The 15,601-nt window shown below is 30.1% G+C and overlaps 1 protein-coding gene across 1 annotated transcript; it reads left to right on the forward strand.

The window, feature by feature from the left end:
* Positions 1-1,082: 1,082 nt before the first annotated feature.
* On the forward strand, positions 1,083-10,413 carry LOC128183051 (multiple epidermal growth factor-like domains protein 10). The gene is made up of 11 exons (XM_052851876.1): positions 1,083-1,155; positions 2,182-2,409; positions 3,213-3,446; positions 4,209-4,337; positions 6,790-6,927; positions 7,408-7,545; positions 7,888-8,025; positions 8,326-8,463; positions 9,303-9,440; positions 9,690-9,827; positions 10,130-10,413. The coding sequence occupies exons 1-11, from the start codon at positions 1,083-1,085 to the stop codon at positions 10,411-10,413; spliced, it is 1,776 nt and encodes a 591-aa protein (XP_052707836.1).
* Positions 10,414-15,601: the final 5,188 nt, after the last annotated feature.

Below are 15,601 nucleotides of genomic sequence, written 5' to 3' on the forward strand. Positions count from 1 at the left end.
AGACTTGTTTTTCAGTAGCTTGCCTCGCCTTAGAAACTGTTTATACGTAGAGCATGCCCTTGTGTATCAAATCAACTAAGAGACAAAAATCCCATATGCAGGTGATGAAGGTATATTGCTACATAAGTAAGGAAAGTTAAAGTGATAACGTTTATCATAAATGTGTTGTCTTTTTCTAGTAAAATAACTTAATATAAAGCAGATGACTAAGATGTGACATATATCGAGTCGACGTAAGAATGAAGTCACAGATGTTAATTGAAAATAGGTCCTAGATATACATAAATGTCGAGTTGAAGGCCGCAGCGAGTGATTAACATGTACAAGTCTTTGAACAAATTCTGCTTATGAATAATGAATACAAAATAGGTCTGCTAACAATGGGGTGCAGTTGGTACCCATGGAAATTCCAACAAATTGTTGGAAACCCTGATTTCCAAAAACTACACAAATGTTGTGAATCAGAAACTCACAGAATGTACTGTCATTGACTTAACAACAATTTGTCCACAAAAATATCACATAGAAAAAAAAATAAGCACAACTAAATATGTTCTGGCATTTTCTTTAGCAACTCAACTATGTTTTGTTCAGCATTGACCATTAATTAGTTTAGGAAATAGATATGAAGAATAAATAGTGCAAAAAATATCTTGGTATTTTCAACAGCATTTCATTTCCAAAATTTCGTATAGCCTTTGTATCAAGTTGATAAAGGAACATGATATGAAGGAATTTTGGCGCAAAAATACATATATTATGCAAATCAATATAAAAAATTTGTTTAGCCTTGCATATTACTGATGAAGAATATAATATGAAGAAATATTAGCGCAAATAAGAAAAGAACTATCTTAGTATTCTTACACAGGTCTCTTTAAAGAATTAAGTCTGCAGTCGCCTATGCTTGCAATTGGTGTTTTAACTTCCTTTTCTCTTAGCAAGTAATAAGTGCTTTTGACATTTTTTAAAAATTATTATTTCTCAAACTTTCTACTTCCTGTAATCTAATCATATCATATTTTGGTATGTGGGCTTTTAAGATAACACACGTTTGAGATTGGCCATACGAGATTCTAAACATGATACTGCTTGGTGAAACATCTTGCAAAATTATCGTTTTCCTATGGCTGCTGGCTTTTACCGCTGCATTCGGTGAGTAAACTTATACATAACGTTGTGTCAGATAATTGTTTCAGTGACATGGTGGTAATTTCCCCCGTGTAAGGTGTATGTATAAAAAACTTTAAATGTGCCATATGAAAGACCATTGCCTAACGAATTATAAACACTTTTGTTATTGATGTATTTCACCTTTCAAGCATGATATTTTACATTTAAAACACAACACCTTAGTTTAAGACAATTTTCTCATAGTAAAACATTTTTCCTATAGGGTATTTAGAAATCATTACCGTGATAATATTATTATCGTCTTATTGTACAACTATATGTTTGAATAAAAATACTGTAGACAATTCTTTTCTCATATATGAAATATACTTCCTGTTAGATGTTAAGATTATTCCACAATATTTTTAATATTTTTTATAGGACAATTATTTTTCTAATGAGAATTATTTTCCCTCATAATGTATTAATTTCTAAAGTTAAATAAGTAAGACATACTGAAAATTAAAGTGGTTACTTGTATATACTCTATACTCAATGGTCTATTATTTGGTACATATGTATTGTTTCAAAAATGTATCTTAATCGTATGCAAAAATGCCTCCTGGCACTTGCATAATTATTAGGCACAGTGTTCTATAGAGTTTGGAATTTTAATGATTAAGTATACTTACATTCTAAAGCCAGTCTCAAAAAAACATAAACTGAAATTAGTTAACATTTTAAAGTTCGTTAAATATGCATAAGAATAAACATACAAATAAATAAATAAATGAGTAATTAAAAAATAAATAAATAAATGAATAAATAAATAAAATAAAAATTGAAAATGAGCGTTTATGGTTTTGAAAAAAAAAATACAAAGATGATATGGTTTGATATATATGGATCATATCAATGCAACAGATTTATTTAGCAGCGTTTTAATTGCTGTGAAGCAACAAATTATGAAAAATGAAATAAAACTTATGCCCAACGAAGCTAACGATTGAATCTCAAGAGTTGTTTTGAATTGTACATAAGTAAATTAAATAGTGTTATTTTTGACAGTCAATATTGCACTTAACAAACCGGCCTATCAGAAAAGACCATGGACTGCTGACAAACGATATGACGCCAGCAATGCTGTGGATGGTCGTAAATCAAACCGGTCATGGAGAGGTGGAGAGTGTTCTAAAACATATGGTGAACAGAACGCCACTTGGTGGGTGAACCTGACTAGCATCCATAGAATCCATCACATAATCATCTACTACATGAAATCCTATGGTCATTGGGGTAATAAAACTTACATTTTTAAAGTCACATTGTGATTCGAAAGAGAAGTTCGATTTCTTAATAACAACTACGGAAACAAGTAGAATGTGACAAATTTGATCATACATGACTAATAACGCATTATAAACCAACTCTCATCAGTTTATACGTCGTTAAAACTTTTGGATTGATGCATTAACAAAATAATTGAAATTTTAAAAGTTATTCTACGTCTGTAATAATACATATGCATTACAGAGAGTGCATCTTAATTAATATACAAATGCTATCATTTCTTGAAGACATGATAACTATTTTTATGAAAAGTAAGCAAGTAGGCCTTAGTGACTACCCAGCAACCTTGAAGAAAATATGATCCATTGAACAATTAATTTTGAGTTTAATTATTTAAACTTTTTAACTTAGAACTATAATAAAATGAATCAACGTTAGCCCCCATAATTCACCATTTAATCGGTGTTTTAAAGAAGAGTTGATATTAGACATATTTTCAAAAGGGAAAAAAACGCTAATTAGAGAATTTATACAAAGCAATTTATTTTGGCACTTTTAAGTCTTGAATAGTTTCATCTCTGAAGATAATGTTTTGTTTGTTCAGCTATGCACCGAATGTAAACTAAAAGAAAAGCCGTTTAATGGTTGTTTAATGGTAAAAATGCAAAAACGTCAAGGAAGAGATAATTTTATGATGTTATGATGAATTATGAAATGATGAAAAAAAAAGTTCATGTATATCTACACGCACGCACGCACACGCACACACTTTATCAACCCAATATGTTGATATCTGCTTGTTCACACAGGAACTGTTGGATCTTCCGTGTATGTTTCCAATACTACAGATATATTAGATGGATATATGTGCTTCAACGATAGTGAATATGCAGTATTTACCGTACCTCCCCTTTCATACATTTCATGCTCTACAAAAGCACAATATGTAATTTACTACAATGAGAAGCGACCAGGGGTTTGGTATCCTGACACATCTGAGTATACGTTTGCTGCGAATATGCTATGTGAAGTTGAAGTTTATGGTAAGCTTATGCATTTAATTTAATATTCTTTACTAAAAAAAAATGGAAACAAAAAAAAAAATGAAATGATTGAGTTTAACTTCAATCTATGTTATACGAGTAAAACATAACAGTGAACGTTATATCAATGGCGAATGTAACACCTAAAATAAAAAAAAAAATAACTAAAGGCCCGATACTTAAAAAAAAGACGTTGATATCTGCAAAATTTAGTGTAACGTCAAGATAATAAATACGCTTTGCACGCGCGTCATATAGTATTTTGGCCAGGTTATGTTACCTATCCACATGCTGAATTCCTTTAGAAAACGATGTGCTTATATGCAATTAGATTTGATTTAGATATGTAAATAAACATTTTGCGATCCGAAACACTAATTTTTGTCGTATTGTTGAATAACCTTTCAGATAACATATGATTTTCATCCATTTTACAATCACTGGTTTTAATATGTAAACCATATCAACCGCAATGTTTATTTCACAATTCGAAGGCAGAGATTTCAGACAAACACTTATTTTTTTCCATTCATTTTATAGCACATACATTTTACTTCACTACAAACAAGTCATTGATTGCTTTCATATATAAAGTAAGCCTTAAGTTTTAATTTAGAATATTATGGCCTGTTTTTTTTGTAAAAGAAATACGTTGTGAATTTAATTTATTGATACATATTTACAAATGCATGTTCATGAACGTATATGAATAGAAATGATTATCAATTCATTATGTTTAATTTAATTATTAATCGTTTTAAGGTTGTCCCAACACAGGATTGTACTACGGAATAGACTGTTGTTCCAATGTCAATTGCCGATACTGTTACATGGAAACGGGCACCTGTCTGGAGTGTAAACCTGGGTACATCGGCAACAGGTGTGAATCAGGTAATCACAGATGAGGTTTACTGCTAATTACTTCAATGTTAACTTTAAGAGGTGAGAAAGAAAAAGTTTAAAATTCTGCAAAGTTTTTATGACCAATCTTCATTATTTAACATTTTCAAAGACAAAAAATAAGATACTAGTGATCAAACGTATTAGATATGAAATGGATGGATTACCTAAATAAATCATGGAAAAGACTACATTTTTTTTTTAAATCTACAATGATCGTCGTCTACCTGTGTATGTAACAGATTCATTGTCAGGTCATGCTATGTAATAAACATGAGTGTATGTACAAGAGAGATTTAGCAAGCTTGAAACAATATCATTCCAAGATGAGATGGATTGAACGTACCTTCGTCGTGTGTATATGGTGTGTTCCCGTTTTGCACACATTTGATAATTGGGTATAGAACAATAGGAGTGAATTGTGTTGTGATAGCAATTATAGTCTGCTTTAAGTCAAAGATTTTACCTGGATTTTTACTTGTGTTTTATCATTCATTCATAGCGCCATAAAACAAGAAGAATTTATGGTATTTTGTTGTGTTTTAGTCTAATAACTATCACAATTTTTTTTTCATTTGATAAAATAAAGATGACATATTAAATAATATTTTTAGTCTTAAATTTCCGCTCACTGGTAAGAAATATAAGGATTAGATGATTTGACTTTTACATTTTTGCCCATTTACTTTTAATATAAAACTAAAAAAAGATGAATTTAGGAAACATTGCCTGTCCCAATCCAAATGGAAGTGCATGGACACATTTATGATAAAGGGGAAAACTACACGGACAGTCATATGGGGTATTCCGTGTCTCTTTTTACAACTTACATTGTAGCTGCAAAATATGTAAAACGCATGTTTATAATTGGTTGTTTGGTATCAACAGAAAGATTTTCATAAAAAGAAACATACCTATATCACAAAATATTTCAATCTTTGAATTAGCAGCCTTCACAGTAGATCTTATGATCGACATCACCGATATAGTATATTGCGGGTTCACTTTTCTGGTTTTTCAAATCAGTAGCTCAAAAAATTCCGAGAAAAATGATAATTTAAATATTGATTCGATATGCCTCAAACATGGCTGAAAATCTATGAATTAGGTGTACATTTGATAGGTTTTGTGAAAATATCTGAACAAGATGTTTTGAAGCATACATTATAAAATTGCCGATTTATCATCATACCATCATCCAGTTTGTCTATTTTCTTCGATTATTCAAACCACAGTATAAATGAAAAATATTTAGCAGCGTTTTCACTAGACACATTTTTTGCATTTATGTAAGCAAAAGCAATAAATAAATATTATAAACATATGGAAGTTTTTCTTCAAACTTGTAGCTTGTACATATACTTCCTAAAGGCAGGAAGTTGTACAAAAGAACTACATACACAATATTTTTGCAATAATCTGTTTTGTTTAAAGAAAATAAATGAAATTGTTCGTGACCAAATCGATGTTTGAAATTAAATTCCAGAACATGGATGTCAATTATTGTGTAAATGTGTTTTATGCAAGTTATATTGTAACATAAAATAAATGTAAATATTGCGAGTAGATACTTTTATTTATTTCATTGTCAATTGCCGTTAAAGGAACTGTGATATAGACTATAGCAATTAAGCAATTATCTCACCTGGACAAATTCCCGTTTCGCACACATTTTTTCGATACCTTATTTTCAAATGTGTGCAAAACGGGAACAAACCGTGTATATTATGAAGTAAAAAAACAATTTAGATATTTTAGAACACACTTTTTATTTATGTCTTTTTTTTAATTCTTGACAAACTAAATCTAGTTCCCCCAAAATGCAAACAATGTCAGTTTGTCTCCAAAACTTGATACCTGTATTCTACATTTTTTAAAACATTTTAAGGATACCTATTGCAACCATATAAACAATATACATTTATTGCATGATGGTGAGGGAAATATGATTATTCTGGGGGAATAATTCTTCATATTTCCCAAGCATTCATCAAATGAAAGTTTTATTATACCGAACAACATATGATGATACAAAAATACGTCGATTTCTAATTTTCTAATAATTTTTCCACTAGTCGAAAGCAATAACGTCATGATTGTTTGTTTTTTTTCTTATTGTCTCTCTTTTCTGTAATAAATTCGAATCAAATGTAGTAAAATTGTTTTTTTTGTCGCATAAAGAGAATTTAAATGATTAAATAATTTTTCATTTAATCATATTTTTCAACACCGTATGTTCATTTTGGCTTTTTCTTGGAATGTAAAAGTCCGAGTTTTCCAAAGAGGTGAGACAAGATATTTAATCCGCAGGATACACGTCGTTTTTTTAACCCTGTCAGGTTACTCTCAAGACCAATCAGATGACGCGTTCTACACCATAATCATATTGAGGTATAATAATAAGTTTTATTACTCTTTAGCATAGTTTATGTAATATTTTTAGAATGTACACATGGGAATTATGGAGAACAATGCCAGAATGTCTGTGGACATTGCAGAGATATGCAACAGTGCAATCACTTTAACGGGACATGTGTCAAAGGCTGTAAGCCGGGGTATAAACAACCCACGTGTACACAAGGTACGTAAATTATTAATAATTTATAGCCCAGATCGTTAATAACTTTTCTTAGATTGACATAAACATCTTTGTATTTTGTTTTATCGTGCATAAAATTTAGATTAATTTCCTCTCAACACTATTTTCACCATAAGTCAGCTTTCTAAAAAAAAATATTAATCAAAACAAGAATGAATTCGGATTATTTTGTTTTATTATATCTGGAATATAATTTATTTTTTCTCAACATTGTTCAAACCAAATAGTCAATCAAATTTATCTCACAAATACAACACAGGTTTAAGTAAAAAAAGGATTGTTTAAAATTTCTTCCAGTTGATTATCAAGACATGGTTTTATTTCGGGTTGTTTGTTCCCAACATTTGTCTGTATTTGATTATATTATTGTTTATTGATATTGATATACATACATAATCATAATATTTAAAGAAATTGCTATATTTTGATTGTTATAAACATAATTACTGTTCGTGCTTGCAGAGTGTAATATGGGATCATATGGGGTTGACTGCAATGAAACTTGTGGACACTGTCGTGAGGTCTATCAGTGTTCCAAAAGCAATGGAATATGCTTATATGGGTGTGACCCTGGGTATCAAGGTGCAATGTGCAAAACACGTATGTATATGTGCATCATATGCTGTAAATCAAAATTAACTTGCTTGCAATGATTTTTTGCAAAAACCCTCTCGTCACAAAGAGTTCTCGCTGCAATCAGTAATCATATGTCTAAGGACAATCGAAGACTTAATTACGAAAATTATTCGCCACTAACTAGTTAATTTTTGAAATATCTCTAAATAAAGTAGTCAAGATATATATTGTAAAACGCATTTATAATAAGGTTCTTTTGATAAGGACCATGATTCTTCATCGTATACAAAGTGTAATAATATTTCTTCAACCGATTTTTGTTATGAGTTATTATCATTATGAGTAAAAAAAAATCATTTCTTACAGATTGCACTGCAGGAACGTATGGGAAGGACTGTCAGCTAGACTGTGGTCACTGCAAAAACATGACACAGTGCCACCACGTGGAAGGGACGTGTGTAACCGGATGTGAACCAGGTTTCATTGGATTTAAGTGTAAAACAGGTGCACCGAAAATGTGACCGAAATCAATATTAGCATTGAACCTAAACAGTTACAATCACATTTCAAAAGCAGCTATTTGTAGCTCATTTTCAATTTTGTTTCATTTGCATCACACTTTCTTTTTTTATAATAAAGAAAATGAAACTTTAACTAGATATACCTCTAATTTATGCAAATATAGATGAACAATGATGTTTTGTTCGTTGTTGTTTGTTGACATAGTAATCTGTTCATAAACATATGAAATTAATATATTTTTTCCCTTTATTCTTTTTTTTTATCTAATAAATGATAACACAGTCTGCGACAAAGGATGGTATGGTGAGCAATGCAGAGAATCATGTGGTCATTGTCGTGACACAAACCGATGTCTGCAAACAAACGGAACATGCTTAACGGGGTGTATGGCTGGGTACAGTGGGTATTTATGCAAGACACGTGAGTGTATGAATTTTATTACTATACTCCTAAACATGTACATAAAAATGTTTTTAACTTGGATTTTTTAATGATGTTTTAAAATTTTTAACTTAAGAAAGCTTTAGCTTGCAAAATATAATATCTTGTATTTTAGTCAATTGAGCTGTTAAAAAGATACAAAAGAGAGAATCAACACAAGCACATTTTTTTACACGTCAAACACCGTTCAGTTGGCTGAATGAAAAAAAATGGAAAACTAATATTTTTCTTTATATTTAACTATAATATACAGATTGCTTAACATTGAAACAACAAAGCGAACAGTAGATTTAAAGTGATAACAACCTGTTGTGAGAACAATTGAGACAAGAAGATTGAAAAGGCTTCTATTTTTCTCTAAATCTGATTTTAAATGTTTTTCATTTGAGAATATTGCTAAGAAAAATATCCATCACAAATATTGTCAAAGATATACATTTTATGCTGAAAACCTTTTGGGCTTTTGTCAGGGGTAACTGATTTCAATCAGCATTGATTATCTTATCTGTGCTATTGTTTAGAAGACGTATCGGTTCCGAAATGCGGAATATTTCATAGCCTTTGATTTTATGATTTTTAAATCATTTCATTTATCAGAGTAAGCAAATCAAAGTTTTATTAACTGTATATCTTGTACTGGCATTGTCCTTCGAAGATGGCCTTTCATTTTGCAAACAACAGATTTGGTGATATATGCTGAAATCTTTTTTTTTTACAGATTGTATTGCACTTTATATTATAATATCATGAGTGTAAAACAATGTTGATCATTAAAAATCTTGATAAAATCAATTAAAGATGACGATTTTGTATTTCAGAATGTACACACAGGAAGTACGGTGATAGTTGTCAGACTGATTGTGGACACTGTAAAGATATGGTGCAGTGTAACCACGTGGATGGGGCGTGTCCATACGGATGTGAACCCGGATATACACAAGACAATTGTACAAACCGTACGGCAATGTTTCACTATTAACTCTTTATTGTTGATCAAACGAAGCAAAGTGAAGTATTTCTATGTATATCAGTTTTACTTTTATACATAGAAAAATATTGATATGCAAGCATAAAACAAGAGAATGAAACTTAATTGAAAATTAAAATAATCAAAATATCAAGTTAAAGTGGTACGTTAAAAACATATACATTAATGTTAACCAGAATTTTTTCGCTATTTTAATCAAAACATGAAACTCTTGCAGGTTGTGAGATAGGAACATATGGGGTTGACTGTAATGAAACCTGTGGACACTGTCGTGACATAAACCAGTGTTCCTTTACCAATGGTACATGCTTCACTGGATGTAATGCCGGTTATCATGGTGCGGTATGCAAAACAGGTGAGTAGATAGACTGATTTTGTATATGACAACATGCATGATCTATTGGAATAATGACGTGTTCTTCTTTTTTTTTTAAATTTTCAATCTCTGTTTAATTTAATGACATGTACTTAGTATTTGTAAATATTGACATAAGAACACACTTATTGGCAAAGTAAAGTATCGTATCTTATTCAATGATCTGCATATTAAGAGATTCTTGTGTAATATAATGAATAGTGGTGAGACCAATCAAAATATGATTTATATTTCTTTTTCCATCACACTATTTCATCATTTTTAATGTGGTAACGTTTCAGTTGACGAACTGTCTAGAAGAACTCTTCTGTTCTTTATCTTTTCGTTATGCACAATTTTGGGACTGACATGGACTTGTTGGATAATCTCTGCAATTTGTAATAGAAGAAGAAGGCGTGGACAACAAAAGGTCAAACAAATCGAACAGAAACTCCAAGCTGAAGGTGAACAATTGGTTCGAATATACGACGATACAAAGTGGAAGAGTCCAGTGGAGAATCAGATGTACTTTAATGTTCCTGAAGACAACGCCTATGTTGAAATGAATCATGTTTATCAAAATTAGCGAACTCTACGAAGTTTGAGAGGACATCGCAACTTTACCACTGTGTAGGATTCTCTCAAACCGATCAACAATTATCACATGCACAATGGCCACATGCATTATACTTAGTGATCAAAAATAATGTCCCAATTTTAATTAAAATTTTTATATCGAAAAAACCTTTAGAATATCGAGAAAATAGACTCTTTTATCGTTGCATATAAAAATATGTATTTGTGTTAAAATGATTTTCTTTAAAGATAAGAAACATAAAACGATATGCAGAAAAATTCATATTTGTATCATCTGAAACCTTGTAAATGAAGACAACGTCATGTACAAGGCGTAGTTTTCAAACGCGTTCCTTATCTAGAATAACCTTTGAAAGGAATCAGTTTCTTCAATTTGTACCAGTTGGATAAGCAAAATCCGAACATTTTTCAGAATAAAATGTATACGTACAACATTAAACACTCATGGCAATTTCATCTATCTACATTCAATGTAATGTGTTTGAATGATAATATTTAACAAACACTACACTAGCATACGTCGATGCGTAAGTATGAAGGTGGAAAGTATAACAAAAAAAAAAATTAAAGAAGGGATCTTAATTCAAAACCATTGATATTCCTCATTTTTAAGCTATGAATTTATAGGACTTGTTTTCTGTGAATGCAAAAATCTTGGCAAAAGTTTTGTTGTACATATTGTGTCTAAATGTTATTAAATTGTTATTTTGTTTTCCTTTCAAGTAGCTTGTGTTTTACGTTTTATTTGGATTAACATTCCATGTGTAAATAGTAAAATTTAGTGTTTTTTGTCTTTTGTGTAGCATTACATTGAAGTTTTTTTTTTGTTATCTAATCTATGTCAGCAAAACATCAAAATACAAGGGATGAAGCATATGTTTTGATATTCATAATAGATCACAACTATATTATGTTAGAATAACATTCAACAAACTGTAATAAACATTGGCAATAATTTTGTACCTTTCCTTTTATTAGGAATATGGGGTAAACAAAGTATGTAACATGATATAAACAAATACTACGAACATCTTTATCTATCCTTTTGCTCTTTAATTAAAAACCTCAAAACCGTTATATCAGTACGTACAAAAGATTAATTTGAAATTAGTTTTGAAATAAAGTAAGGTTTGGAACTTCGCTAAACTTGATTTGTCGCAACAAACTTCCAGCTTCCGTTTTCTCTAATCAACAAAATAGAAAGATAGAAGCAATTTATTTAAAAGCTTGTTATTCATGTGTTCAATTTTATTTGATCTCAAACAAGAAATAATCACGGATCAAGACCGATAACTCTTATATCTGCAATTAAAATTTCATCATGTGCTGTTTGCCGATGTGTAAAAAAAGCTTCTATTGCATGTTTGTGTATTGCTTTCATTTTATTCCACAGCGAGGACAGTGTATGATGAACATACGAACTTTAAAGAGCAAATTTTTTTGTTTTAAATAAGTTTACAGATTTCCGAAAAAGATACTGAATCATGAAAAAATACAGAATTAAGCGTTAGAAAGCTATCAATAATTAAATGACTACAAATTTGTTGAACTATGAAAATTTATTGAAGTAACACATCGTGATAAGTTGATATTATTTATGAAAATACAGGTTACGGATGCTTAACATTACGCGTTAAATTTTGCCTTGTAGATTATTTCGTACCTAGGCAGGTATATTGTCAGCTGTAGTCATACATTTTGTTCAAATGTTTTTAGTGACTAATTTACATCTGTTTATTGCTGAACATTTAAAATCCATCACCTGTGCTACTTTAGCAAGGAAAATATATACTTTCCATATTTGTTTAGAAAAACCACTGAAATGATGAAATTACTAGTCTAAGAGTGATATTGTTTAGAACTGAGTGAGAGGTTAGTTTGTAGCTTCAAAATATGATATGCGTCTTCTCTGTGCCTGTATTGCCAGCAAATCATATCACACATCACTCTACAGCTCTGATTTTACAAAATGAAAGATTTGTATTGACACCAAGATTTCCTCATTTAATTTGAAATTGAAATTTATAGCAGTCAGTATTAATGTATGTTTTAAAGAAATAAAATACCAAGTGTTTTATAAATCGTTCTCTAAACCAACTTTTTTTCGTATTTTTATTTAATAAACTAGCAAAGTAGTCAATTATTTAAATATGTCGGAATCAAAAGTGTTTTCCCTAAAACGAACAAAATGAAACAGAATCTAGATGACAATAATAGTATCTTCATTTTTGGAACATTGACATAAAAATACAAATTTTAATAAACTGTTAGTTCATAGTATATTCTTTTCACATATATTACATACAGAACATCATTTATACTTAAAAACGCGATAACATATATTGATCAGCTATAAAATAAAAAAACCTCATTTTATGAAGAAAGTTCAACCCTTGTTTAAACAAATGATTTATAATAAAATTAAATCTTAATTTACACTTAAAATTACACTTAAACTTGAATTTCAGCTTAGATCTGTTAAGTTCAGTTCTTTATGAACTTTAAGCTGTGTAGTTTATCAGTATACAAGTGTAGATGACTATGAACAAAAATATATATGCACAGGTAGGCTATCAGAGGAAAGTAATAAACTACCCATGTTAATTAGTTGTTCTATCAAACACACTTTTACAGTCATGTGTGGACTGATATGAGTATTGCTTTTTGATCACTAGAGGATAATGTATAACGTGGTAAGGAAAAGTCGTACTCTGGGATTGTGTCTTTTCAATGTCGAAGCATATAGTTGATTTGGATATCTTGTACCGGGTACCATTTTTTAACAGCATTCGTACGTACACTAAAAACATTGGGTTTTTGATTGAAAAATTAAATCAATTCATATCGTTCGTCTGATATGACAATGCACCCTTTTTGCATACGACTTTCAATATCCTAATTTGTAAATAACACATTTGATAATGTTTGTTTTATGTAATCATAATACCTCCGTTTATTTGCAAAAAGAATTCATGTTTAAAACATAGTAAATTCAGACAATAATTGCAGTACCAGATTTTAACCGCAAAAAAGAATCAGACAAGCTAAAGAATTTAAACGTTATCCACTTTGAAGGGAAAAAAGGAAAGGATTTTATTTTACATAGATTAAAACAAATATGAATAAATTTATCACATTGTTGACGCAACAATGTTTAAAAGATCGATGCTAAGATATATTGCACAATGATATATTATTACATACCAATTTAATTAAAATTAGACCTTTCATCTCGCTCTGTTATGTATGGTTACCGCTCATGAAAGAGATCCTTTCATTACATACATTCGTAAACCTTTTAACAAGTCCAAAAAGATGACATATCAATCTAACATTTACAATTAAAGAAAATGTACATGAAAAGATTTAAGTTTAAAATTCATGAGCAAAAAAAAAAAAAAAAAAAAAACCCAAACAAACAAATTAAGTGACTTCACCAAAATGAACATCAACAAAAGCATCCTGTTTTTTTTCTTAGTAATATCACCATCATCATCTTTTTGTTTCATGTACAAACTATCATTCACGTTAATTATTTAACGTATTAACTCATTTCTTAATCGGTTTAATCTGTACGGGTTCTTTTTGTTTTCTTTTCATTTTGTTATTTTCAATTGTTTTTTTTATCCATTTTATTTTCTTTATTTGACTCCTATTAGTTTTTACACTTTTGTCTTTTGTAACCATTTATGTGGTCATTTTCAGAGCCTGTCTCCCCTACAAACCTTCAGAACGGATTATCTTACTAGTACAACTTAATTAACAGCAACCGCCAATCAGCAAATTAATTCGTTCGCGTTATCTTTCAGCACTCCTACACAGACCGTCCGCTGCGTTGGCCTTAAGCAGCTCTTTTGAACTTAAGGCTAAAATTTAATTATGTTAAAAAAACAAATAATGCAGTCGCTCTATTGAATGTCTCTGATTTTTTGACAAATGAATTGGTTGAAATACAATACTGAGATTCGCCAAACAACATGTGTATTCCAACCTTTTATTGTCTTTTCAGAAAAAAACAACGTAATTTTAGTATTCCGAAATTTTCATTAGAATTATTTTAATATTTCGTTACCGAAGCTTGATTGTTTTGATTCTTTTTTTTGGTTGTGTTGTCTAAAAAATATTTTAGAATTTCGCCTGCTTAACATCTGAAGTTATTTTGAAAAATATTCTAAAGCAATCTCGCAAGCACTAAGAACATTCTGTTACATAAAATAAACAATATCCAACATTGATAATCAAATTTTACTTGCATACATGCTATATTACTATGGTATTTTTAATGTTTGCAGTATAAACTAAAAACTGTAAACTAAGAAATGGAGCAAAAATAGCATAATTAAAGAACTAAATGTATGTCATATTTCAGTAACTTTTCGATAGATCAATTTCAGACAAATATACACATACAAGAAAGTAGTAGGGAGTTTGACATTTTTTCAAACCCATATTTTTGTTAACACCATTTACAATTTCTCGTATACTATTGTTAAATGTCTTTTCAAAGTCATAAAAAACCTTTAAAACTTTTTTTCTCTCTTCTGCCCTTGATTTCGAAATCGTAAATCTTATGTTTTCACTTATTATCAAACCATTTATTTGGTTTTAGATATAAGAAAAAGGATAATTCATGATGAATCTAACCAAATTTTTACACTTTCAATTGAAGGGCTTGGAACTCTTATTATTGGACTTCAAACTTCGTTTGTAATGATAGTACTTTTAGCCCTATCTCTGATGTGGGCCATGTACAGGAACCGTAAAAGGGATGACATCGACCATAAGATGGATAGCAACGACGAGGTTGGCCGTTCCTGTTAATGTCTTAGTGGATGCTTTATTTGTTTTTATCCATTTGCAGGTAATTTGGACGAATATCAAATCTTTCAATTTTATATATAGAACGTTGTGGTTACAAATTTTATGGATTTAAACAGTATAAGAACAACTCGATCTAATTATGATTATAAAACGCCTTCATAGACATTGAAAGTTCAAGATATATTTTCTATCTCTTTATCAGTGAAATGTACACAGTAAGACACGAATATGTTTATATTTTTTGTGTACAGGACTAATCGGTATCGCAGGGTGCGTGGTTGTCATGGTTCATTATGATGACTATGTTAGATGGTTGGCGTTTTATTTAAGTTTTGCGGCCTCCTGTTGTGTTATAT

This window comes from Crassostrea angulata, chromosome 5 (genome assembly GCF_025612915.1).
Source record: "Crassostrea angulata isolate pt1a10 chromosome 5, ASM2561291v2, whole genome shotgun sequence".
Classification (NCBI taxonomy): Eukaryota; Metazoa; Mollusca; class Bivalvia; order Ostreida; family Ostreidae; genus Magallana; species Magallana angulata.